The sequence below is a fragment of the Drosophila ficusphila genome, unplaced genomic scaffold, assembly GCF_018152265.1.
Source record: "Drosophila ficusphila isolate 14025-0441.05 unplaced genomic scaffold, ASM1815226v1 contig_106, whole genome shotgun sequence".
NCBI classification, from domain to species: domain Eukaryota; kingdom Metazoa; phylum Arthropoda; class Insecta; order Diptera; family Drosophilidae; genus Drosophila; species Drosophila ficusphila.
The window spans coordinates 13,558,064-13,585,346 of NW_025063993.1; the positions used below are offsets into that span (position 1 = coordinate 13,558,064).

Genomic DNA, 27,283 nt, shown 5'->3' on the forward strand with positions numbered 1-27,283 from the left:
GTCCCACCCACTTCTCCACACACAACTCTTTCACACATATAGACTTATCCTTTTCTTCATCCAATATAGCCCCAGAATTTCTCTGGGAAACAATAGACGACCTCTACGGTAGTGATCACCTCCCTATTTTAATCTCAATGAACCTTAATACCTCCCCCTCATCCTACACCTCCAAACCCTCCTTTAACCTAAAAAAAGCAAACTGGGAAGCATACAAAAAATCTTTTCGATACAATTCTACTGACAAGCCTCCAAGCGAAAATGTCAATAAAGAAGCAGCTATGTTAAGAAAAATTATTATCCAAAGCGCGCACCAATCTATCCCCCAGAACACTACTTTTCAATTTCCTAGAACAGTCCCTTGGTGGAATCAAAACTTATCAATTTTGAAGAAAGCCAAAGCGTCTAAGTGGTCTATATTAAAGCGCAACATTACTACTTATAATACAATTGAATACAAAAAAGCCAACGCGAAACTAAAAAAAGCAGTTAGAGAAGCCAAACGCATCTCTACTTTCAATTTCACTTCTGATATTAGCCCCTTCTCATCTCCAGCTAGAACATGGTCCAACATCAGGCGGCTTTGCGGTTTTTACCCCTCAAAGCATATACATTGCATTAACGACCCTTCCTTCCCCACCCCCAGAACATCCCAAAGCGAAATTGCTAACTCCTTTGGACTTGCCTGGTCCAAAGAAGGCGACGACAGTAACTTTTCTCCAACTTTTCGCACTAACAAATCTCTCTTAAACCCCACCATAAACTACCAACCCTCCAATTCTGCACTCGAAATAGAAAAGGACATTTCATTCATTGAATTCAGCAGCGCACTCAACTCCCTGAAAGGCAAAACTCCAGGCTTAGATCGCATCTCTTACATTATGATCAACAACTCCCCTATATCATTCAAACATAGAGTCCTTAACCACTTTAACTCAATCCTAGATTCCTCAATCCCCCAAGCCTACAAACATAGCCTAGTACTTCCTATTCTAAAACCCCAAAAACTTAAAACAGACCTAAAATCGTACCGTCCTATATCCCTAAACTCATGCCTCGCCAAAACACTTGATAAAATTATCGCCAAGAGACTGTGGTGGTTTGTTTTAAATAACAATCTAATCAACAGCCATCAGATTGGATTTAGAAGGGGAAGATCTGTCATAGACAGTCTACTTTTAGTAGACCACATAGCAACTAGATCCCTCTCCCTCAAGAAACACATCACATTGATCTCTCTTGATTTCAACAAGGCATTTGATAAAATTGGCATACACTCCGTAATTAACCAGCTGAAGGAATGGAAAATTGGCAAACGCATATTAAATTACGTCCTTAACTTTATGACAAACAGAAAGATAATTATTAAATCCGGCAACAACCTTTCAAACATTTTCCCACTCAATAATGGCATCCCCCAGGGGTCTCCAATCTCAGTAATTCTCTTTCTTATAGCTTACAACGCACTCTCCAATATTATCTCCGTACACAAAGAAATAAAACTAACAGCTTACGCCGATGACTTCCATCTTATAATCGAACACAATAAACAAAAAAACCCCACTTCCAACCTTCAAACCCTGTTTTCTCAAATAGACGACTGGTGTACTTACTCAGGATCAATCCTATCGAAAGAAAAATGCCAAGTTCTTCATATATGCAGAAAACATAACTGTTCTGCCAATATCCTTACAGGCGACACAAAATTTCCCAATACCAACTCCCTCAGAATACTAGGTCTTACTATTAACAACAAATACACCTGGTCCAACCATATTTCAAAACTAAAAACAGAACTATTAAAACCTTTAAATATCATCAAACATCTCTCTTCCCTTAAATATAACTGTAACACATCCACTCTTATCAATACTATTAAATCTATCCTTATTTCAAAAATCGATTTTTGCCTGCCTATTTACGGGTATTCTCCCAAATCTAAATTAAACTGCTTAAAAACAATAATAAATGCAGCTCTAAGATCAGCCATGGGAGCCTATCGAACCACTCCAGTAAACAACTTACTACTAGAATCTAAAACAAACACAATAGAACAAAAACGAAACTTCCTTACAGCCAAATTAAGTAAAAATATCCTTTTCGCCCACGACACCCATATAACTAAACTAATAAAGCCACACAAAAGAATATACAAATACCCTAGTACCATAGACAGAATAATCAAAACATGCAACCATCTATCTCTTCCCGTTTCTCCTATCCGAACCAGTAAATGTAATAAATTTAATATGCCAACCATACATAAAGCTATAGATACTATTCTGTCATCTCATAATAAACAAAATACCCCTGCAACAACCTACCAACAACTTTTCAGGTCCTTACAATCCTCATACCCACAACACAATTTTGTATATACTGACGGTTCTAAGGCTGATGGTATATCTGGATTCAGTATTACCGATGAAAATAACCTTTTAAAATCCGGTCTACTTCCAATGTACTCTTCCTCCTACACGAGCGAGATCATTGCCATCCTAGAAGCCACAAAACTTTGTCAAAGAAAGTCTGGAAAACACGCAATCTGCACTGACTCCCTCTCCTCCCTTAACTCGATTAAAAACCACAATAAACACTCCTACTATATAACATCAATAAGAAACATCCTAACCAAAAACTTCCCAAAAATAAGCCTTATTTGGATTCCTAGCCACATAGGAATAAAAGGTAACGAAACTGCTGACTCATTTGCCAAACTTACCCTTCAATCCCCCCTTATATACACCCCTAACTACAACTTTACTGACATTGCTCGCCTCCTTAAACAATGCTCAGACAATGAACTGATAGACACCTTGGAAACAGCCTCTCCTTGGTACAAACTTATAAAACCCCCAACATTCCCACACAAATACGAAATGAATAGAAGACACCAAATTATCATCAACAGAATACGACTTGGACACACCAAGCTCACCAACGCGCATTACATTGATATAAACCTTTCCTCTATCTGCCCCATGTGCAACAACAACCCAATTACCCTAACCCATATTTTTACCTCTTGTCCCGCCCTTACTCTCCAACGAACTGCATTGTTCAACTCCCAAGACCCTCTCCACAGTATCTCAAATCCTAATTTAATCAACACCCAGAAAATTATACTTTTCCTTAATAATTGCAACATACTATATAAGATATAAAAAATCTGTAAAATACAATAAAAATAATAATCACAACTGCTAAACTACAAAAAGCGAGCTTAAGGCCTGTTGCTGCTATAGCTCTAAAAATGAAACCATTGTTAGGTTATAGTTTTTAACTATAAGTTAGCATTAGATAATAATAATAATAATAATAATATTTAACACCGTTTGTATTTGTCTGTCTTTTAAACCATTAACCTTTAGACTTCACCTGCTGTTAAACCTTTCACCTGAGCCAACTTCTCCCCAGATACCCAGTGCAAGTGCTCCTAAAAAAAAATGCCATGGAGATGGAGATTGAGAGGCAAAGGCAACGGCGGCGGCAACAGCCAGCGCGTAATGAAGTGAAAATTGTCCTTAAGCATCAATTTGCAACGGCGACAGGACCACGGGGATGTCGATGAGACGCCGAGATCCTGGCTGCGCTCCTTGCTGCGGTTCGCGGCACACCATGATAATTTGATGCTTGCCGATGCGCGATAAATATAATTTGCTGCACGTCATGTGTATTAACTTTTCGCAGACACTGTCTGTCAGCCGGCAGAGTGTAAATGCACCCGAGGACTCGATGGTGTTTCCATTATGCAGCCATTTGCACACACTCCGCCCTCCCAATGGAGATGGGCGTGGCATGTGTGCTGACCCCTCGCCCACAAATTGTAATTAAAATTGCATAGCTAAATTGATTATGTGTGTATAATACAGCCATTTCTTTCGTTATGATGATACGGCGAAAGAAAGGGTTCGGGTATCTGTAGTTGGTAGTAAGTAATTTCCAGCGGGTCGCCAAAGTTCGCCAAGTGGAAATTTTTAATTAAAAACAAATGCCTTTGAGTTTGAACAAATTTCTCTATCATGCCCGAAACGCTTCTGATGCAAGATTGCGGCCGGGATTCCCATCCTTTTATGTTGTCGATTTTTTTCTTGCTCTTTTTGTGAAACAACCTTCAATTAAGAAACTGACCGCCAAAAGTTCGGGATTTTCACCTTTACTATTTTGTGGCAAAAAAAAAGGTAGTTGCGAAAGCGACGTTCTTATGGCTTTCAATCTGGGAAACGACGGCTGCCGGATAAGCAAAAACATAAGCATTTGTTTGTGCAACACAATGACCCACTACCCGTCAGTTTCCTGCCTCCTGTATCCTGCATCCTGGCACACGTCATGTGGGATGAATATTCGGAGGAGAAAAAAAAAGAGGGAACAACAAAAATTGCAAGTTGGGTGCCTAGCAACTCTGCATGTTTCAATTTTGAATATGTTGCACGTTTTTTGCCCGCCCTTTGCCCTTGCCTCATGGCGGCAAAAACTGCATTGCACTCGTGAAAAAATAGAAATAAAATTGCGGCCATGCATCACTGCAGCTGCGAAGGGGGGAGCTGTGTCAGTTCTGGTAATAGACAGGTGAACACGGACAGGCGGACAGGTGGGGTGATTCAATTCGGGAACAACTAAAAAAGAGTTCATATTTCGTTTCGAATTTTGTCTGTTTTCAGCCGGAATCAAAGGGTAAACAGAGCGACCGCCCATTTAAGTAGGCGAAACCAAGGGATACGACAATATAGTAGTTTGCAAGTTGATCAGTTTGTTGAATCCAATGAAAAATGCACGTTTTATTCTCTGAGGAATAAAGTGTTACTCTAAATATTTATTATTTATCAGAGCTTAAGGCATGAAACTGAGACTGAGACAATTGCGCTATTATATTTTTTTAGCAAAATAAACAAGCCAACTCATCTTCGCTTTTATTAAAAAAAAAACTCTTTAAGGAATATATATACTTGTAAAGTGTCATTGTTAACGTTTGCTTGTTGAGCCTTAGAACTTTCTCCTTTGTTCGCTATTGAAAGCAAATTGAAGTATAAAGACATTTTACTTCTATGTCAGGTGTCAAATAAATTCCAGGAAAAGCGATAAATTTAAGTTAGAATTGAATTTCATCGCTCGTTCAACATTTTAGCTGGAATATTTCACTCCTTTCAGTTTTGAATTGCCACCCGTTGCGTATGTCATGCGACCAAAAATTTAATAAAACGTGAGAGTATGTTTTCAATAACAACCGAGTGTTTGTGCATTTCATAATTGAATTGCGATCGCAAATTGGTATTTAATTAATAAAGCAAATGCAATTTTTGGTTCCCTCCGGGTGCCCAGCGAAATAACACCAATAAGACCAAAAGGGTCCTGTCTGGCAGACAAATTACCATTTACCATTTGACAGTGACATAATCTGGAGACAGCTTGGCCGGGGCTAAAACACCATCCTCGCCAACGGTTTTCGGTTCGTTTGGCATAATCAAAGAGGCCAACAAATGGATGTGTCACCTGTGCAGAAAAGCCAAAGCCGCCCAGCAGGTATTTTGCCTCGAAGTGGACATTCTATAAGCGCCGGCTCGGGTAATAAAAGCCAAAGGTGAAAGCCGAAGGGCAAAGCCGGCAGTGGCAAAAACATCATCATCATCCCTAAACCAGTCTGCCAGCAAATTGAGGCATACGAGCAATACAAATAAACACACATTTATTCGCAGGCTGAAATTAAAGTTTATGCCCGGAGTGTTCATGAATTTTGCTGTTTATGAACTAAACAAGTTACACGGGAAAAAAATATATATAGATAAAATACAATACAATAAAATATTCACCACATTAAACTTTTAGTAATTATGATAATAATTTTTTGTATAATATTTTTTTTTAATATTATTAATCAAACCATAAAATAAATAAAAATGAACTGAAGCTTAAAACAAAAAAAATTGTGAGCTAAAATCTAATTTTTGTTTAGCAATAGTTTTTGGTATACTTTAACGAATGTGAGTGATGTTAAACCCACAGTTCCAAGACCACTTATGCATATATTATTTCGAAGGCAAAGTCTTTGCTTCGCCCTTTTCGTCCATCCACCTTTATTCCTATTAGTACCTGGAAATCTCATTAGAAACGGAGTAAATATACGTTAGCACCCGATGTGCTGGCTTAACTTTGTTAATATGCCATCGCAGACTGCAGTGAAAGGAAATTCGCAAAGGGGATCAGCGCATAAATGCACAAACTCATGAACTCCTGAATGCCGAACAAGGATTCGCTCGTAGACGAACTTCCTGGCAGCGTGGCAGCATGGCAGTCTGGCATATTGAGCAGGGCGCTTAGTGGCCGGCGGAAATGCCCCGGCAAACGGAAGTCCACCGAGTCCTGGACTCCAGGAGTGTCCACTCCCTTTTTTTTCCCCTTCGCCAGCCATCCTGCCGCATTATCCTGCTGGCCAGGCGAACGAGTCCGTGGCAGTGACATTTACTATACACTCCATGCTCACTCGATGCGAAGCTCGACTGAATGATTGATGCCTTTTATTCGTTTTCACAATTTGCGCAAAAACTTGATTTTCAAATCACATTCGTTAAAATCCCCAGAGCGACCCGACGGGCAAAGGGAATCGGAAGTGGGATTGGTATTGGGTTCGAGAGCACGGGGAATTCGAATGTCAGTTTTGGGAATTGGAATGGGGATTCAGAAGCGGAATCGGGATGGCAATGGCAATGGCGATGTGTCGGGGATGCGAGGGCATTAATGCCAAAGCCAACATTATTCCAAAGCAAGTTGTTGCTGGCTGCCGCCGCATGTCATGTGACAAATTTGGAAATGACAAAATACACGATGAAAAATGCTCACCCCGAGTGCTGGATAATCGAACATTTTTTCACCGATTTCCCCCTTTGTTTTTTCGGGTTTTCTTTTTGCTCTCCCCCTCTCAGTTGGCTGCTCGTTTCGGTTGTCATAATTGAGTTTTTGCCATGTCCTCAATTGGAATTGTAGTGTTTGAAAAAATCGAGTTCAGCAGGCTACTTAAGCCACCCACACAAGCACACACACATACAGAAGCACACATGAAACAGCAGCGAAATTGAAAATGAAAATTTAATTAAATTTTGATATCCGTCCTGGCCATAAATGAGTCCAGCTGTAATTTGGCCAGCCAGATTTGGTGGCAGTCTGGATCCCTGGCCAGTTGGGTCACATTAAGACTTGATTTCAATTGAAAATTCAAATGGGTTTCGATGCGGCGAGGATGGAGGGTTCAACCAAGCAGATGCATTGATAGAGGGCCAATATGCCGGGATGACTTTGCAAGGACACAACACTCACACATACTATACACACACATACACATAGAGAAAGTATCCTTTGAGATTAGCCCTGGCAGATTGCAGAAGTTGACTGTGTTGCCACTGCTGCTGCTTCTGCTGCTGCTGGTGTGATTATACTTTTGTCCAGTGACCTGGAGTGTCCTGACTTTCGATTAGTTTGCTCGCCCAACTGGGCTAAGAACGTGTCCCATTACGGCAGCCACTTGGTTATGAGCTCATTTAGATCAAAACTTTTATTTTCTTAAGCTCAAGCTTAAAGCAGAGCTTTTCCAGCCAACTGAGCTCTGTTAAGTGCACCAGATGCACTCCATTTAAATTGATGTAAACAGCCTTATCAGAGGAATTAATTCCGGTTTTGAAATACTGTACTGGCTTCGGAGAGCGATTAACATAAATAATTAGATTTGGGTCAAGTCGGGCGGCAATAACGTGGCCGAAACAGCAGAACATAAGCCTGACCAGCGAACTGAACACTTTTGGCTTAATAGTGCAGCGGCTTATGCTGACCTCAAAATACACACGAGAACAATACGTTTTTCCATGAAATTAGCTTTTGGCATAAATCTTTTGCAAAATATTCGAGGGAGGAGCCAGGTGCGTCGGCGTTTTCTGTGGGTTAAGTAGCTATAGTTTACCCGCCTTCCGAACAGGCCGCCATTTTTCTTTTACTTCTGTGTGTGTGTGGGTTACGCCTGCGGTTGCACCTGACCCCTGTCCAACCACCCAATCAGCCCTAAACACCCAAACCCACCCACAATATCCTCAGTCCATCGAAAAAGGTAACGAAATTAATCTCGTAAAATGTGCCAAAGTAAAAGTGCAGAAACAAAGGAAAACAAAGGCCCAGCGGGAAGGAAAGCCTTCGAATCGTAAGTGAAACTATGACACCCTGATCCACTCACCCACTGGAAAATCCACCCAACCACCGCACCACCAAACTCCAACATCCACATGTGTCACGGCGAAACTTCGTAGGCTGCTGCTCATGTAATTTATCAGTAAATTAAGCAATTTATTTTATTTATTCCATTACGTAAATCATGCAATTTGGCCCGATTTCATCATTGGCCCAAAGCATTGCCAGCAATTTTCTGCCAACGGCAGCGATTTCTGGCCAGGATTTACATGCTGCTCAGCAAGCTCCAAGTTGTTTTTACCTACACGCTTTGGTAATTTTATTAAAATCACTTCGAGTGGCGTCTCGAAGATGGAATTCGGTTTTTTGGCCACTCCGGCACGCAGTGCGCCCATAAAAGCAAACATAATGGGCCAAAAGCCCTAGCACACACACACACACACACACACGTTACAATATTCGCCCACGTACGCATATGCGTCAAAACTTGGCTAGAAAATGTATGAATCTAATAAACAAAAGCCGTATATTATTAGCTGCGGATTTGTTTGCCGACTCCCCGGACTTTCGCCCCTTTTTACGGCAACGAAGGAGTTATCCCAAAGCTAAACTTATAAGCTGGCTCAGAGATGTTGACTAGACTTTGATGCACAGTAAAAAAACTATTTTCACAAAATGTATTCATGCTAAATAGTACTCCAATTATTATATATAGTATGTATGAATTAAAATTTATCAGATTATTAAGACACTACAGTTTAATATAATCTTTGATAAAAACTTAAGATACTGCATCACATGTAAATATATAATTAAACAGTTGTCTTTTTTCTGTGTAGTGTTGGCTGTGGCCAAAATTTCGGGTTGGTCTGTGGTCGCAGCTCACCCGCTTTCCTCGCTTTCTTTGCTTTCCCCGAGATTTTCCTTCTTGGCTTTGCCGTTGTTCAACATGGCACAAATTATGTTAGTCGGCAATCTCTGAGGATTGACTATGCATGAAGCGAACGCAATAAGTGTGTGATGGCGGGAAACGCACACACGGAAATGTTATCATAAGTTATGAGGAAAGTTTTTCTGGGCATTAGTTTAAGGGAGATACACCGAAGGAAATCGGGACGATAATCATAAAACAATAAGAACTGCTATAATAACGTCTTTCCTATGTGCTCACTGTACGTTTAATTTTCGTTCAGAAAAAAGTTATATTTTTTAGGAATCGATGAATATATATTAAACGAAAAAAATTAATGAAGAAAATAATAAATAACTCAAGACCCTCCCTTATCGTTCTAAGTGTAATTGTAGGCCACTATCAACACATGGCATCATTGCCATTTAAATACACACATCTCGCCTGTGCAATTTGCTTTGACTTGTATTAAATTGTGTTGCCGGAATGCCAAACTAGCTGCAGCAACAACAGTGCGTCACATTCGCATAGACTCATCCGCACAGGAAGTGTTGGCTTTGTGAGCTGCGCACTAATGTACAAACTAATGGGGCAGGAATGGAGGGCAGTGGGCAGGTGGACACTTGCCAGGATTCTCCGTGTTCCCCAATCCAAGAGCACACACCAACTTCAGTTGCACACGTACTCACGATTAGAGGAAAGATGGTAAAGGAGCATACCTGAGAGCTACACTGAGAGAAAAAGGCTTAGGGTTCTTAAACTAAGCAATATACAATTCTTTGCTTGATATATCCGATAATGAATAAATATAAATGGTTTTTTTTTATTTACTTTTTATTAACTATTATTTAAAACAGTCAGGTATTTAATTTTCAATGTTTTGTATGATATTATTATTTTGTAGTTTATAACCCTAGTTTTACCTAGATATTCAATTTTCATCTACAAATCATTCCTTAGTTAAGAATCATTTTCGAGCTCAAGGACTCTTAAAGTTCCCACAGTGAAGGGCGAGGAATGGCACTGGGAAAATCAGACTCTAGTATGGACTTTTCACAGGACCCGAACCAGAGTCCAAAGTCCAGGATCAGCAGGATGGGCCCTCAGTCGGCGGTGCACACAACTACAAACGCGCAAACAATGAAACGAAATTTTTGCGCCACGGCATCCTTAAGGCGCAATGTAATTTCCTGTGACAAAATACAAAGCTAATCTGCAGCACACGACGTTGTCGAGCACACCGAGTGGAATAAATTCGCCATCCTGGGAAACTTGACTAAAGGATTTCGGGCGTCCCTGGTTGTTTGTTTGTGTGTGTGTGTGTGTGTGTGTTTTGCAGGACATTCCGGTGACTTTCGATACGTGCAGCAAGCGAAGGGATTTACCGCCTCTTTTCTCTACTTTTTTTGTTGGATAGGAAGCAGGTCAAGGCTTTAACTTCTCACACTTTCCTTGATTTGGCCTGACTCGTTTGCCATTTGATGAGAAGCCAACAAAAGCGCTACACAAATAGCCAAAGAAATTTCAAGCTGGCGAAAATAAATCGAAATTTGAACTTTGCTTTTCTCGGGATTTCCTCGTAACTTTACAGTTTTTTTTTTCTTTTACAGGTTGTCACTGGGATCAGATGGCACGACATTTGTCGGGGATTCCGTTTGATTTCTCAAGTGTAAACTGCGAAGGCAGAATTGTCCGTCAGACAAATATCAATATGCCGAGCCACGAGTCACCTGATTCCCCGTCAGACTCCCGCCTCTCTCCATCGGCCATAATTGAATGGAGCCAGGTGGAGGCCCCCAACAGATTCGAATAGTGCAAGGATGCATCCAAATCATCAGCAACAAATGGGGCAAACAACCTGCTTAGCCATTCCGACGGCGCGTCCTGGAAGGACTCGGTCCTGCACGGAGTCCTGATTTACCCAATTGTTGCCTGATTGACGGACGCATCCAGTGCAATTGCTCCGGAGGCAACCAGTGCACAGTGGCTTTCGCCTGTGGTCTCCGTATCCAATTTAATGATGCCCAGACCCTCAAAATTCCCCCGAAATGTGGCTCTGACCAAACTCAATTCGACGTGTTCTTCGGAGTGATGGTTCGCATGTTGTGCCACTGACAGCTCCCAGTTCCTTTTGACGCCGTGTGGGCAAACATCTCAAAATATTTGCTGAGCTTGGCAGACAAAGCATATTGTTTGTTAATGCAGCATTAATTCCTATTTATATAAGCTATCAAAAAAAGCTCAAAATATACAGTTTTTATTATTGTCATAATTATTATGTGTTGAATCACAAAAATTTAAAAAAAAAATCTACGCAAAAATAAAAAGTTAACTAAATTCACATTTGGATAAAAATTAATTAAGTTATGGTCTTAGAAGTGCTGAATCTTCTTTTCGTTCATCCTTTTTAACCCACAGTCGTTTTTAACACTTAAAAAAAAATAAATAAATGCAGAGAACATTGAATCAATCACTCAGCACCTGGCTATTCTTGACGATCCAAGCATATCCTGGCCGGAAGGAGTATAGCAATAGCCCAAAGAAATTTCCCGAAAAGGGGACTGGTAAATGGACAATTGACATCACCATTCTGAAAGCCAAAATCCGAGCTGCGTTGTGTTTGCCTGTCACAACACGAGGCCCTTGTTTCTGTCATTAACGCTTGAATTTGAGTGACCTTCGACCCATCGAGACGCATTGTGGCCAAACGTAGGCGAAGGTCGAATTTGAAGATCTAACCCCATACAGATAATCTGATTTTTATCCAGATTACGCCTGTATAAAGCTTTTGTTCATACCACAACAAACAAGCAGAACAGGAAACAAAACTCATTCAGTTCACAACATATTTCGGATTTGGTAATTCCCTTTACAAATAGTTTTCCAATAACACAAATGGGTTTGTCGTTAAACTTTCAAAACAAAGGGCACAAGCTTTTGTAAAAATAAAGTGGCTAAGAGCTAATCTCATCGAAAACTTATTTCTGTTTATTTTTCTAATACGTAAAACAAAGCAGATGTGAAACCAGAATGTTGTGAAAATATTTTTTCTCGTTTCTAGTCGATTTAAAAAAATGTAAAAAAAAATTTACCACGCAAAATGTTTTTCAAAGGCGCATTGAAATTGTTCATTTTTGTGTTACATTTTTATGAATTAAATTTATTGAAACAGTAGCAAAAAAAATTGAATTTATTTATAAATTACACATCTACATAAATGAGACTTTATTAGTGTGCCCTTTAAATCAATATTGAACAGCAATTTAAACGCACTTTAGGTTTAAAGTTGAAGGGATATTTTCAAGCAAATGAAGTACATATTTGTTGTGTAAATACGATTGTCTTTTAATTTAATTTCCGATTTGTTTGACAAGTGGCCACTTAAAGGCACTTTAGATGTTTGCCACCTTTTCAAATGCCAATCTATTAAAGTGATGTTTAAGTTTTTTTCAACCGTTTTTGAATCTCCACAAACAGCAGATTCCACTCTCCAGCTTATCGCTCATTCGCTTAGAACATCCGGCGGAATGCAGACTCGTATATCCCGTGACCATTTTTTTTTTTTTTTTATATATTTTTTTGTTGTTCACGGTGCGCGGCCTTTGGATCGTTTGTATGGTGGAGCTGTTGCTTCATTATTTTGTTTGTTAACCCACTATCGCCCCTCCATCTACGTCCCCGGAGCACCTGGCTGCAGGGGAAACCAGCTCCGCGCTTTTCCCACTTTCCCCCGCTGTTTTCTATTTCTATGCATTCATGCATAATGGCTGGCAAACGTTTACAATGGCAACAGCATGGATTTCCGCACGTTACCATTTGCGGTCCATTTGCGGCAAGCGGTGGGTGGTTGGGTGGTTGGGTGGATGTCTGGTTGGATTGTTGGGTGGTTAGGGTCACCAAGGTGCTGTTAGCATGATTGAAAAACGTGCCCCCTTCATTTCCTTTTCCTGTCGACCCAACCAGCGCTGCTCCTCATTTTTCCCGCCTTTTTCCCCACCCAAAAGTTCAAATTCTATAGCGTTCGTTGTCATTGTCGCAGGGAGTTTTCCCCCGTTCGCCGCCCCCTTGTTTTTCCCCTGTCTCTGGCCTCTACAATTACGTAATTTATTTTAACTGTGTCAAATCCACGACGATCGACAACGATTATGCTGGCAAATTGCAACAATCCCTTCGCCCGGGCGAGGAGTCCCTTTCGCAATTTGTAAATGTCACCCGCATCCGTCTTTGTCGGCGGTGGAAATCCTTTCGCCGCGAAGCTGGAAAACCCTCGGAAGTCGGGAAGCTGGGGAAACTGGGAAGCTAGGGAAACTCTGTCTGGCACTCACTTAACTGCAATTAACCGCAGTGTGCTAATTAATTTGCTCATAATTGATGCGATTATGTGCTGCAAATGGACCCGCTACAAAACATCAACATCCAACGCAGCAAAGCGGCCCCCGTGGGCCACATCAAAAACTTCAAACCGAAATTGGGCCATTTCCAAATGGCGAACGGCGAATGGCAACTGGAAACTGTGAGCGGCGGACTGGTTGGATCGCTGCACTTCTGCGGTCCGGGTGGAAATCAAGCGAACTAAGTTCCTGCACAATTTATTAAGGACCCGGTCAATTGTGAAAGAGTCACGGGCATCCTGCATGCAGGCGGAAATGAGCCGAAATTGCAATCGGAAGCCGGTCTCTGTTCGCTTTTCAGTGGGTCAAGGCGGTCAGTGGTTCAGTGGTTCAGTGGGGGTCAGAGTTCGGTGGTTTCCTCTCCACTGGAGGATCTGCCTCGGAATAGAATAGCACTGGGGCTGGGACAAGTCCATTTGGCTTCATAAAACGTACCGCTGGGGAACGCCCTGTCACGGATACATGTATTCACATGCAAAAGCGACGCCGCCAGGACCTTTCAAATTTGCCACACAGCACAAAATCAATTTTTATAGGATTTCTATAGAATAAGTAAAATGTATAATTTTCATATATTTTTTTTCAATTTTTTATATCAATTTCAATAAAGTTTTATTGTATTCAGTAGAATTTGAATTATTGCTTGTAATCTAAAAAAAAAAATAGTTATTCTTTTTCAACAAGCTTTTAATATCTCCCAAAATATTTAACAGAAGTAAAACAACTTCTGGACAATTTACAACTCATATTCGGGTTTTGAATGAATCATTTTTCAAGTGTCACCAAACAGGCAATCTATGCATTCTTTTAAGAAAACTATATGCAAATTGGATCTGCAATTTGTATCTTTGAGCATCAATAGTATCAACGTTTTTCCGTGTGCATCGAGGCTTGAAGCGCAACAAAGAAAACAAAGTGGCATCGCACTAGATTTCAGTGGGGTTCGTTTGTCAGTTAATGTAAGCGTCCTCCTACAAATAGCGTTTCATGGGCGGACCATTCGAGTATTTGCCCAGAGGACGGCAACAATTTGCGGAGCCTCCATTTGGGCTGTTTTTGGGAATTTGGGGGGAACTGAGGGGGATTGGAATGGGAATTACGATGCGGGGTACTTACCATTTAGGACATGCACACGCACACTGGCCACATCTGCATTGGAGGGCGCACAGGAGTATTTGCCGGAATCGGCCAGATCTGCATTCTGTATGAGCAGAAACGAGGTTGTCACATCGCCCTTTTCGGTAATTACCGACACACCGCCTCTTGATGAATCATAATTAATGACCTGCAAATGGAGGAGGGCAAATCGTGAGTACATTTCGTTTATAAAACCAGGCATCTCTCCCTTTCCCTTTCTTCTCGCACATTAATGCCAAAACAATGAGGGACACAAACAGCAGATTTCTTGTTGCGACGGCTGTTGGTCCGAATGAAATTTTCGACCCCACCCTAAAACGTAACAGAATACCTGGAACATTAAGTAAATTAGTGGAAATTACAGCCTGATTTTTCTTTGATTTTCCTCAGCCCGCCATCATTAACGTGTAACATGTACACTTGAATTGCAAAATAATTAAAGGTGTCACCGAATACGAATACGAATACACGTGACTTGGCAACAGCTGCCCTTGACTGACAGTTCTCGAAATGATGATTTTAATTGGAATTCGATGAGTATGTGTGGGCCGTGATTAAAGTCAACTCTTGACATCAAAGATCGCGTGAAATTCGATGCAAATCAGGCCGATTTAAGGCTCCTCCTCATTATGGTTATTACTTTCTGGCAGCCATCAGAGCCTCGACTCGATTATCGATTTCTGCAGGATGGCAGGACCTGTCGAGGACTGCCTCTAACAGCAGCTGACTGCATATTAAGTCGCTTCCTTCGGCTGACAAAAACAAATACCGGAATAATTTGCCGATACAACGAGGCCGGCGGGGGCAAAGTTCACGATATAGCACAGAGCTGACAGAGAATTGATATTAACACATAATGCCGCTGACAGGGCAAAGACTTTGGCCAACAACGAAGCAAAAAAAAGTGCTGAAAACAACAAGGGCGGAAATGACTCGGCCCACAACCCTTGGCCAAAGACCTCGGGCCAACTGTCTGGCGCATAATTTGCCATCTAATCCCAACTAATCGACGGCATTTGCGATAGTTTGAAGAATGAAAGAAAAGTTAGCCTCACTGATAATGATGAGGATGGCTAAGTTGATATAGACATCAGAAAGTACAGCAGGAAATTGGGCAGAACGAATCCATCGATACCGATTATGGAAATGTGTCGATTAAACAACTACCGAATTTGCCAATAGGAAATAAAAGCCACTTCTGACAGAAATGTAAAAAAACCTAGGTCATGATTAATTCATTACTTTACTTTACATTACATGGATAAATAAATTATTTATTTAATTATAAAACATTTTCAGAATGAATTAATTAGTTAAGAGTATTTTTCGCCATTTATATAAATTTAATTTAAAGCCAATAATATTAAATATATAACGAACAAGTTGTAGCTATAATGTTTCCTTAAATATTCATAATTTCTTTAATTTCTACGCCACATATATATAGTATATAAGTATACCCCTTAAATACTGGATATCAGTCATGAAAACAATGAAAACGACACAAAGTTTGTCGCATAAACTTTTGGCAAGTGAAAAGTTTGCCTATCAGTCGGTGGCACACGATATCCTGGCAACATTATTGCTGACTCCGGCATAAATTTCATATTTGTATTATAATATTTCTCTGGCCTCGGCACAAATTAGTTAATGAGCGTGAGGATGGGGGCGTGGCCGAGGGAAGGGAGGCGGAAGAGCATCAGCGATTCGGAATAAATGCGAATCTGCAGTTTGTCATTTGATAAATTGAAAAAACATTCTGCCAGTCTCTGGGTTTAAAAATTCATGGCGTGCCGCTTGCAATTTTCATGACAACTGCAGCTGTTCCTGACTTCTTCAATCTGGTAAATCGGATGGGGGAGGGATTGGATAGGATTGTGGGTAAAATACGATACAAAAGACACAAAAGGCAATAATAACACGGGCGAACAATGGCAACGAAAAGTAAATAAAATATTTGTGTAAAATGTTTGTAGCTCATTGAAAATGCGCATATATCCGATTTATGTGGCACTCGCCAACTCAATAATCGCCCACATATTTCCAGCATAAAAAGCAAACAAACCACGGAGTCGTAAAAATCCGTACTACATAAAATAACCGAAGGCACAGGATTTTACAAAAAGTACGAAAAATTTAACATTCCACTTGGATATTGAAAGAGGACTAAGAACTTGGCAGCAAGGCGAAAACAGGGTAACGAAAACTGGTAGTAATTTACAGGAATTAGCCGGTATCCTTCCGGCAAGCTGGCCACATATGCCAGCCGCTCGTCCTGTCAAGGACTCGACCTCAGGTGGGAAAAAAGGCGAAAATATGCAACACGTTAATTACAATTAGCGAGCGGAAGTGCGGGGCAAAAAGTGCTGCGTGCATTTCAGCCGCGGTGGAAGTGCATCAACTGGATTTATCCATCCATTAAACTAATTAACAGCAAATTTGCATGGATCGTAAATAATCCGTGTGCACGGTGCACGAAGCACGAAGCTCGGGAAAATGTGTAGAAGGGACAGGACAGCGCAGGACTTGGCAAAAGCCTGCAGCAAGGACGCGTTAAGGTTCCTGCGGCCACTCTTGCTTACACACACACACACATACTACTGTACCTGTAGTGGCAAGGATTTTAATTAGAAAATTCCAGGAATACATTAAAATTCGCCAAGTGGCCGAGCAAGAAGTGAGCAGCAGGATTTGTGTGTGTGTGTGTGTGTGTGCAGCGTATTTAACATCGTCTCTTTTTCAAGCGCTTTTTTGTTGATATTTTGTTTGGCTTTTGCATTGCAATTAGCCTGCAACTGTTGCGGATTTAGCACTCTGCAATTAGCCAGCAGTGGATGCTGCTTAACTTGGCTAAGACAACAGAGCTAATTGGCAGAAGCGCAAGGACAACTGAGCAGCGGATGAGACCAAAGTCGATCCGACAAGTCCTGCCTTTTATCTTATTCCTTCTACCGTTTTTACCTCTTACCTTCGCCCTTTTTGTCATCAGCGGTAATTTAAACATAACGCCATTGACCCAGTTATCCTTCGCTCGCCATTTGTATTTGCATGTGTGAAGGACGCAGGATAACCGGGCGCGTTGATTCACTCATTAAAATAACAACAGCTGACGTTTAAATAACGTTGGCTGGGGCGAAGGGTGCCCGAATCTGATGAGGGTCTCGTCAAGGATCGGGAAAGGATGTGGCAAGGAAGTGGCGAGGAAGTGTCAGCGGAAGGCCAAGGGGAAGGACAACTTTCCTGGTGGCCCGGTGGCGTATGAGCAACGAACTTCGCTTGGGGGAATTCAAGTTTTTGACGAGATTGCAGATCCAGCGTTCCCAAGTTGGAAATGACACATGTCATTGTTAAGCGAATAAAAAACTGCTGATGAGGGCAATTAGGGTGGTTAAAGCTGCTTCTTACTGAACAAATTAGCAGTGATTCGGGGTGTCAGAAAAATTTGGAGTTTTAAGACACTGAATTTGGGTGGTTAAAAAATATATTGAATTAATATCGGTTTGAATTGAATTGATGGCGCGATTTTAGTGTCTTTCAAACGTACTTCTGAACTTTTATTTTGAAAACTATTGAATAAAAGGAAATAATATGAATTTGTATAATGTTAACAAAATATTATTTTATTTTCGACCATTTTTTTTAATACTTAAGAAAATGATAACAATAAAGATTAAGTTGTCATCCTCTTATTAAATCGATTACATGATACTTTTACAATAAAATAGTAAAATTTGAATTGGTATAATTTCAGTAAAAGTATTATCTTATAGAAAGATAAATAGGCGAACAACAAATTTATTTTTAAAGTTGGTTCAGAGTAAAGTTTGCGATGATATTTAAAACTTATTTCCCAACCAAAAAATCGACTAGCCATGTTTTTTCCTCTATTCACCAAGCAGCAAAAAATGAGTAGGCACTTCGCTGGGAATGGAATACAAGAAGAATAAGCTTTAATTACCTCCTCGTGGTGATACCAAAAGATGTAGGCCGGCGGTTCGGGGCTGAACTTTACAGTGCAAGTGAGATTTATGGTGCTGCCTTTATCAACGTGAAGGTCAGGACCTCCCAGGATGGTGGCCGTTGGCACTGGAGACACCGAGAAAGATAGAGAAAGGCGAGGAAAAGTAAGTGCATGAAAAAATTGCTGTCAAAAAAAAAAATAGAGGAAATAGGAGACGGTGAAAGGTGGTCGGTGTCCGTTGGCTGGCACTGTAGAATAATAAAGTACGAGATAAAATGGAATTATTGTCGTATAAAAAGCAAGTCCTCCAAGCTCCATCGACATTGGCTTTCGTTCTCCGTGCGTGTTGCTCACTCGTTTGCTGTATGTAATTTATTTGTTCAACAACTTCGTTTTTTCTCTATAATTTTTTTTTTATTTTATTTTTTTTTTTTTGTCATCAGCCGCTGGCCGGCGAGTGCCCTTTGTTATTTGTGACGACAAATGGTGGATTTTTTATGAAGCCCGGGTCCGAAACCGAATCGGCATCGGAGTCCTGATCCAAGGACCCATGTCCCCCTCCGAATTCCCCTCCCTCAACTCACCAACGACATTCAGGCGAACGAAATAGCTGCGGACCGGCTGCGTCGATATCTGGCACTCGTACATTCCCGCGTCCCGCTTTTGTGCCCACTTTATCTGGAGGGTCCAGTCCTCGGTGTCCTGGTGATGGGTGGCCTGGAACCGCTGGTCCGAGGTGTAGGTGTACGAGCCGACCGTTAGTATGTGGATATCGCGATGCCGGATCCAGGACACCTGCAAAATTCCAGAGCAATGGCAAATATTTGTAGTGCTGCAGAGGGTAAATCAAAAGGATTGCTCTCCGGTGGTCCTCAAATTGGTAATCAACTTAATGGAGACCTCGTTTTGTTTTAGGAGAGGTCAGTCACGGAATTTGCCAGATTTATGTGCAGAGTCAGTCTACGATTTATTAAAAAATTTAAAAGCTAATTTTTTATTGAATTATGTATATTTTTGCTTATAAATAACAATTTTCTAAAATAAAAAAAATAATTAAACAATTTTTCGGATTTTTGACAGGGGTCAATATCATCATAATAATGAGAAAAAAATTGACAAAAAAATCGAAACAAAACTAATGATACAGTTTCTTAAGGGGCCGTGTCACAATCATTTTGAGGTATAGCAATCCAAAATCTGACATCATTAAGAAAAGTTATGGGACTTCGAGTGCGTTAGAAGTTTCTGACTAAAATTATAATACCCTCTGCATGGGTTTAAAAATTGAATAGAAAGTTAAGGTTCTTTGGATTACAGTAGGTTGCATGAGTTGGGAAACATTTAGTCGTGACTGCGTACTGTCCTTTAAAAAAACTTTTAACTTTGTGAACAGTGCTTGAACTTTTCGAGACTAATACAATTAGGCGAGTTGCACCGGAATCGATACCATTATTTTGGGACTCGTAAAATCGCGCCATTTGTCTGCTCCTCGAGCGAACGGCTGGCCCATTAAAAATGCAGCAATTGAAAACGAATTGCCGGGGCGAAGCCATCAAAATCGAATAAAACGCCCAGATAGAAGGAGCCAAAAGCGCGGTGTTCAACAAAAGGGTGGGCGATAAAAAGTTTTGCATCTTTTCGGCTCGGGCGTACGTGACGTATGAGCAACGTGTGACGCATTGCTTCAGATTTTCGACTCAGGGGAAAACGAGTGGGAAAATCCCGGCTTGACTTTGGCGAATCTCAGCGGTATCTGAAGAAGAGAAGCCACTGCTGCTTTTGCTGATGCTGGTCGTGCTCGAGCTGCTTTGGCTTTGCTTAATTATCACAAACTTTTTAAGTAGTTTGCGGTGCACAGAGATAACTTTGTAAGCTGGCAGGCGGCTTATGTAAACTTATTAAGTCGAATGTAAATGCAAAATTATCGCACTTGACAGCCAAGTACCCACATGCAGCCGCACAGACACTTTCTCCCAGTGAAAAGAATGTACCCAGAATGATGCGTGCGTTTAATTATACGCAATGTTGTTGCATACTTTCGAGGGCCGCGTTTTCAACAATGGCGTTTTCGGGCTGCAAGGATCGCACGGGGTTATCCTGCCGAATGGGTCCTGTTTTAGGTTCGGTGGTTCCTGTGCAAGTGCAACGAGAGTGCATAAAAGTGAGAAAAACATGGCGCACTCGCACTTTTGACAACTCTCGCACATTCGCAACGACATCGCCGCCATTAAACAAACATTTTACGCAACAAATTAAAGCGTAATTAACAAGTGCACGCTGTGCTGCATGCGGTGCTGTAATGGAGCCACGCCCCCAAGCCCCAAACCCCCAAACCTTTGTGTCCCTGAGTGGGCGGTCTCGTATTGGCAGGAGGGTCCCTGCCATATGAACAGCAAGTGCAGAGGGAAAAAAGAAGCAATCCAATATGAAAGTTTCCCATCAACTGGTGTGGAACATACTGAAAATGGTAGAATTTTCCAATTCAAGTTCCTCTTATTTTACTGTTCATTTGTTAATAACACTCCATAAAAAGACGAGCAGGCATTTTTATCTATGATAGAACAGTTTAAGTTAGTTTTGATTTAAGAAAAAATTATCATTTTATTATCAGCCATATCCTTTTAAATAAACCTAAAAAAGAATAACAAACAAAGTTATTATTCAATTTTTTGATAGTGTTTTTTTAATTTAATTCTATGTAAACTAATGCATTTATCTGATGGGAAGTTACCTTGTAAAAAGTTGTTTATAACTTAACAAAAAATTAAAGAATACCAGCCCGCACTTTTTTGACGACAAGCATATCAATTTAGCTGTCAAAAATAACCTGTGCAAATATAATTGAAAATACAGTTAGACAGCAAATTCATTTTGTTAAAGCCGAGATAAATTAAACTTTTTTGCACTACCTTTTTGATTGTTATTAAAAGTGGTTTAGTGGCTTATTTTTCTCTCTGTACAACCGCAACAGCAACAACAGCTCGACATTTCGCTTCAAGTTGCAAGTCGTTCCCGGTGGAGGCAGCCATTCAGCTACCGGGGTGGTGCAAAGTGGTTCTAGGTGGTGCAGCTCCGCAATGTGGCAGGATGGGGGGGGGTTGGGGGGGTGAATAGTGGGGCAGGGTGGTGCACGGTTGCGCAGGGTGGTGTTTCTGTGGCGGCAGTGCAACTTTTGGCTCCCTGCACCTCGGACTGTGAGCCAAGTGCTGTTGACGCGTGCGGCGAGTGCAATTTCATGAAATTGTTTAAATAATTTCGCGCTCAAATGCAATTGAGAGTGCTGCAGCGGGGGGCTGAAAGCGGGTGGGCGTGGCAGGGCTGGGAACTCAAAAAGGCGCGCCCACTTGAGGTTGAACAGTTGATGTATGTGTTAGCCAACGTGGTTGAGTTTTCTGGGACTGCCACTCGTCCCTCTTTTGTTTGGCAAGAAATTAAATGTTGCGCCTGCTAACGGCATCCTGCAACGCTATTCGCATCCGCATCCGCATTCGCATTCGCATCTCCATTTCACTACTAGCTGCCAGCAGGATCCACTTCCTGGTGGCGCATTTGTGTCAAGTGCTCGCGAGCGTGTTGAAAGTTTGTTGGTTTTTGGCATCGCACTTTCCCCTCCCGCGGCGAAAAAGGGAAAATGAGAATTGGCGGGCATCTATATGCAAATTTTCGGGGCACATAAAGCATCTCTCCGGGGGCCATTAATCGCCTGCCACACGCCCCTCTGCCTAATTATTCATAAACCTATCTGTCGGGCATATAAAAAAGTTGATCCCCTTCGCCATAACCTTTGACAATTATATACCTTTCATTAAGCACATTTTAAAGGAAGCCTACCCCGACTTCCTCTAATTAAATGCTACAAAACGCTTACAAAACACATGAATTTATCTGGAAATTTTTATTCCTTCTGCCTGTGACAGCAGGAAACGCTGGAGATTAAGCCTTAGGAGCAGCAGGTTGCCTACGGCCGACCTTTGTCTTGTGACCCCGCAAAAAATACGAGGGGTTGGGAGCAATTAAAGCAGATAAACAAAGGAAACAATTGCAAAACAACAGCAGCAAAAAAAAAAAACAGTATGAGGGGTGGAAAAATGAAATTGCTAAATTTCCACAAGACAAAAAACAACTAGGAGCCAACTTGAAAGTCGCCTTACCGCAAAACGCAAACAAAAGGGGCGGGCCACGAGGTTAAAGAACTAATTAAAAATTTCGCTGTCATGCTAGGGGAATTACAATTTAGTCTACGCGTCGACGACCAGGTTAGGAAATCAGCCAAGAAATCAGCGCAAGAGGCGGCCTCAAAAAATAAAAATTATTCCGCGCATGGAGAATAACCAAAAGACCGAAAGTTGGCGCAAACTTTAATGGCCAAGCGACTCGTTGTCGTCACGCACGACAACAAACTTTTCGACACGACTACGCTGTTAACCCCGAAAAAAGCCGCTCGAAAAAAGATAGCCCAAGACTGACACTGAAAATAAGTTCGATTGGTTTAAAGTTTACAAAAAAAATATGGATCAAAAGCTGCAAGAACCAGATTTGTTCAAAAAGAATAAAATGGTAATTAATTTAAGTCACACTTCACCAGTTAAATTAAGCCAAATATTTTATTTTAAAAACAATATATTGAGTTTGTAAATATTTTAGTTTGGAGTGCAAATTAAATATAAAATCCCAAGAAAAATATGCCTTAAAACTATTAAATAAAGAAATCGGTCTTTTAATTAGTAATATTTTACAATAAAGGAAAAAAGTCGTAATCCTTTTATTGTTTTGTTAACATAGAAAAGCTCTTGATTCTTAATTTTTGGAAAAACCCTTCCTTTTAGAAAAGTCTGTTCTCTTCCTTGTTACTATTTCTAGAAGTGTGCCATCTTTAGGCCAAAACTCACCGTTTTGTTGGCCAAATTGCGCACACGGCAGCTGAGATAGGCGGACTTGCCCATCAGGGCGGTGACGTTGCGCGGCGTCGAGGGATCGAAGTAGGGCTCCATCCACTTGGGGTGCGTGTAGGCGGCGGTGGGCGCGGTCGGCAGGAGCAGGGCGGCCTGTCCAGGAGTCGGAGTGGTTGTCAGCAGGTCGTCCAGCGAGTTGTAGCCCTCGATGGGTCCCTGCACACCGCCGTTTGTCATGTCTGAAAATGGCAGAGGAAAAAAAAACGGGGAGGCGAGATGTGAATTTCGGTGTGAAAAAGTCAGGAGCTGCAAATAGACACAAATGCACCCAAGTCCTCGGCTCACATGCACTCGTATGCAAATGCGAACCTTTTATCTCTGTGCGGTTCACCACGAAAATATTAAAAACCCAAAGTGCAGCTGTTGGCAAGAAATTTGTGTAGCATGTCAGTCGCACACAAAATGACATTTACATTCATTCAGTGACTCGCATCCGCCCCATAGCCCCCATAACCCCCATTAACCCTCAACATCCTCAGTAACACTCTTTGGCTGCAGTTGTCAGGGGTTCGAGTACCGCCCAAACTTTGCTCATTAAAAGTGCTCTGTTGCCGGGTTCTGCGGTCAAAAGGTGGCTCCATTTAGTCCCAGCCAACAATATTAGGCCTTCTGTCGAACTTCGAACGATGACTACCAAGTGCATTTTTGAAGCCAGACAGCAGTGTTAAAAACTACCTAGCACTTCTTATACATTAAACAAAAAAATAAATTTTTTGATTTTCGAATTTTTTAAAAATCTTAAAATTCTTTTTATGTAAAATAATAATATGAGTTGTATGTATTGCAAACAAATTTTTGTTGAGCTTGGTAAGACATGACTTATTATAAATATTGATTTATATGTTTTGATAAAAGTGGTTACTTAAAATCGTATTACCAGTTTATTTTCAATCAACATTCATCTATTTTTTATAAAATTAAGATTCCAAACTACATTTCAAAGGTTTAGATTAGTTTAAACAGTTTAAGAGCAATATATTGCACTGCATATTTTCTATGTGTATTAATTATAGGATGTCAGGTATGTTGTTTAAATATATAATGTATCATTCTCGCCAGATCTGAAAACACTGTGCTCCGAACAACTGAGGCTGCAGCTTTCGTTCCTGCTCTTCGTTGTGAGCGGTGGAAAAAGGTTAAGGCGAACGGAGAAATGAGAAGAGAAAGGGGAGAAATGAGAACGGAGAAAGGGGGCAACCTTCAAGCGAGTGAAGTGTTTGCGGTTGGCAAGTACAAGTGCACACACACCAGCACACACACATGTTGCAAACAGAATTGTGTCACTGCTCACATGTATGCAAAAACTAACACACACACACAAATGGCAACCGCAAGTCTTCCTTTCTTTTTCTGCGGCCAACCCTTTTCACTGTCGAGCTCATGGTTATGCAAAATATTTGCACTCAAATCATATTTCAAGGATTAAAACTTGCATTCATTCGAAAACTGTTTTTCCACATGCACGCGTTTGTTCCACACACAAAAAGAAATATACAAACAAATTGGTAAGGGACAATATATAATTATTTTTAATTAAATAAATCTATGTTTGATTATGAGGAAAAATATTTTTTTTATTAAGCCTTAGCTTAAAAAATACAACCTTTCTTCACCTTCGGAAAAGTTTAGTGAAAGTTTTTAAATATATTTTTCTACTAATATCATTATTAACTATTGCTGTTATATTTCAATATTCCCTTATTTTTCCGTGTTTATGAATGCACAAATTCGCAGCCGCAACTTCAGCTTCATTAAACAAAAAGCAGCTGGGAAAACTGCTGAATGCTTTCCCTTGCATTTCAGGGCGTGGCAAGCTCGATATGCTTAATGTGAGTAAATTTGAGTAAATGTGGCATTTAATTTAAGCACTTCCTCTGCAATCGGCATCTGCTGCACCACAGCCACCACTCATCCAGCTGGCAAACGCTCCTCCTGTCTAACTGCCTGTCTGGCTGGCTGCATCCTGTATCCTTCGAATGGCAGGACATGTTCATTCGTCACTGCTTAGCTTAGTGGTTTGTTAACTACACTTATGTTAATGCCGCTCTTGTTCCCAGAACGCAGCTATAAGACAACCCATTATGCGGTGGTCGTTGCAAACCGCTTTGGGGGAGTTACAATCCGATGATCCCACATTAGAGGAAAAGCGAGTGGGCTCTTCAAACCCCAAGAGATGCAACAACAACAGCAGGAAACGTTAAATGCAATTAGATTTCAAATTTCTAACTAGGAGCATAATTTCGCATTAGATGATTATTTGAACTCATAAACTATTCAATTTGTTCAATCTCAATTGAAATTCAAACCAAGTTCGTAAAGTAAAAGTTACTATTCCTTTAGCTTAGCTTCTAATTTAATAATCTTTGAATTTATTAAACAACTTAAAGCCTAAGTAAAATTTATTTAACGTGTTAATAAAATTATACAGTTTATTCCAATTAAAGCCTCGGCGGATGGGCTTTAAGGAACGGTAAATTCGAATTCAATTGCCACCGCGGAATTTTCCTCATTTGAGGCGATGGGAAAGCGGCATGTGTGCAAGTGGGTGCGAGTCGAGTGAGTTTTCCCCGCTTTTTTACCCCATGTGCGTGTGGACTGGGGCTGGTTTAATCATTACGAGGGCTATGCCGTTCCACCAGTCAGCTGCCACCACCTATCAACCCCCCAACCACCCAACTACCCAACCACCCACTTCGTTTCCCCTTCTCTGTTCGTTCACTTCACCCACACTCACACAATGACTTTGCATATTTGCCCTTAATTTTCGACAACGTTGACGAGCCGCGTGGAGCAATTAAGAAAACTTTTGCAATTTTCACGCTTTTGTTTCGGCACTTTTTTTCCATTTCCATTTTTCGGTAGAGACACGAGGAATATGGCGAAAAGGGCCGCGAGGGTCCCGAGAGTCGGCTGAAATGATGCGTAATGTGCAACACTTTGAACCGTTGGCCCAATGAATTTAGCCATCCCCAAATTGCCTGCTTATGTTGGGGTTGTAATTTGGCACGATGGGGGATCCCAACGCACTTAATTGTGTTTAATGGCATTGAATTTCATAGTAAATATCGTTACATTCCGTTGCCCTCGCGGTAATTAAAAATCAACATTGGCCGGGAATCGAGTTACTCGGAGTTCTTCTTCTCTGTTTGAGTCTACTTTTTCTACTTCCTCGGAGTTTCACTTTATCTTTACCTGGTGTTTATAGTTTTTCAGGGTTTATTTTTTTTTTTTTAATTTTCAAATACATTTGAGATTCTTCACTATGAATGAATGAGATTCTTCATTATGAATGAATGAATCTTTTACAAAATTGTCTGGATTTAATTAAAAATCATATTTAATTAAGTTTCCAATTATTAGTTATTTTATTTAATTAAATTTGATTTCAACTATTTTTATGTTATTTTCGTTACTATCAAAAAAAAATTAAGAACTTATTTGCAGCTCATACTTGCAGCTTCAAATTGAAAAATGTTGTGTAGATGCTTTTAACTTTTCCGTGAGTCCTGTGAGGTAACTTTTAGTCGACCCCTTCATTTTCAGACTCCTTTCTCACATTTCAGTCTATTGACTGCTTTATCGCACCACTCATTTAAGATGACGACGGCAATTGGACGGGACTCGAACGTGGCTGCCAGCGGCTCCTTGAGTAATGATGCCTTTTGACATTGTCTAAGCGATTTAATGCGTGGAATCGTGAGTTGGCTGGAAATCAAATGGGCATCGCAACGTTTGGCCCTCGAATATGCACGCGGCCAGCACTCAG

The 27,283-nt window shown here is 40.8% G+C and overlaps 1 protein-coding gene across 5 annotated transcripts in view; it reads right to left on the reverse strand.

The window, feature by feature from the left end:
• Nucleotides 1-27,283, reverse strand: part of LOC108087536 (kin of IRRE-like protein 3) — a 108,173-nt gene that overhangs the window by 18,703 nt on the left and 62,187 nt on the right. For 3 of the 5 annotated variants that reach the window (XM_043209268.1, XM_043209262.1, XM_043209266.1), the window contains exons 3-6: nucleotides 23,455-23,696; nucleotides 19,150-19,360; nucleotides 18,563-18,690; nucleotides 14,584-14,752 (exon numbers count right to left, since the gene is read on the reverse strand). In XM_043209268.1, coding sequence (XP_043065203.1) covers nucleotides 14,584-14,752; nucleotides 18,563-18,690; nucleotides 19,150-19,360; nucleotides 23,455-23,696 — 750 coding nt within the window. Of the gene's footprint in view, nucleotides 1-12,174; nucleotides 14,542-14,583; nucleotides 14,753-18,562; nucleotides 18,691-19,149; nucleotides 19,361-23,454; nucleotides 23,697-27,283 lie in introns of those variants that run through there. The other 2 variants (XM_017184943.2, XM_017184945.2) reach the window with 2 other exon arrangements.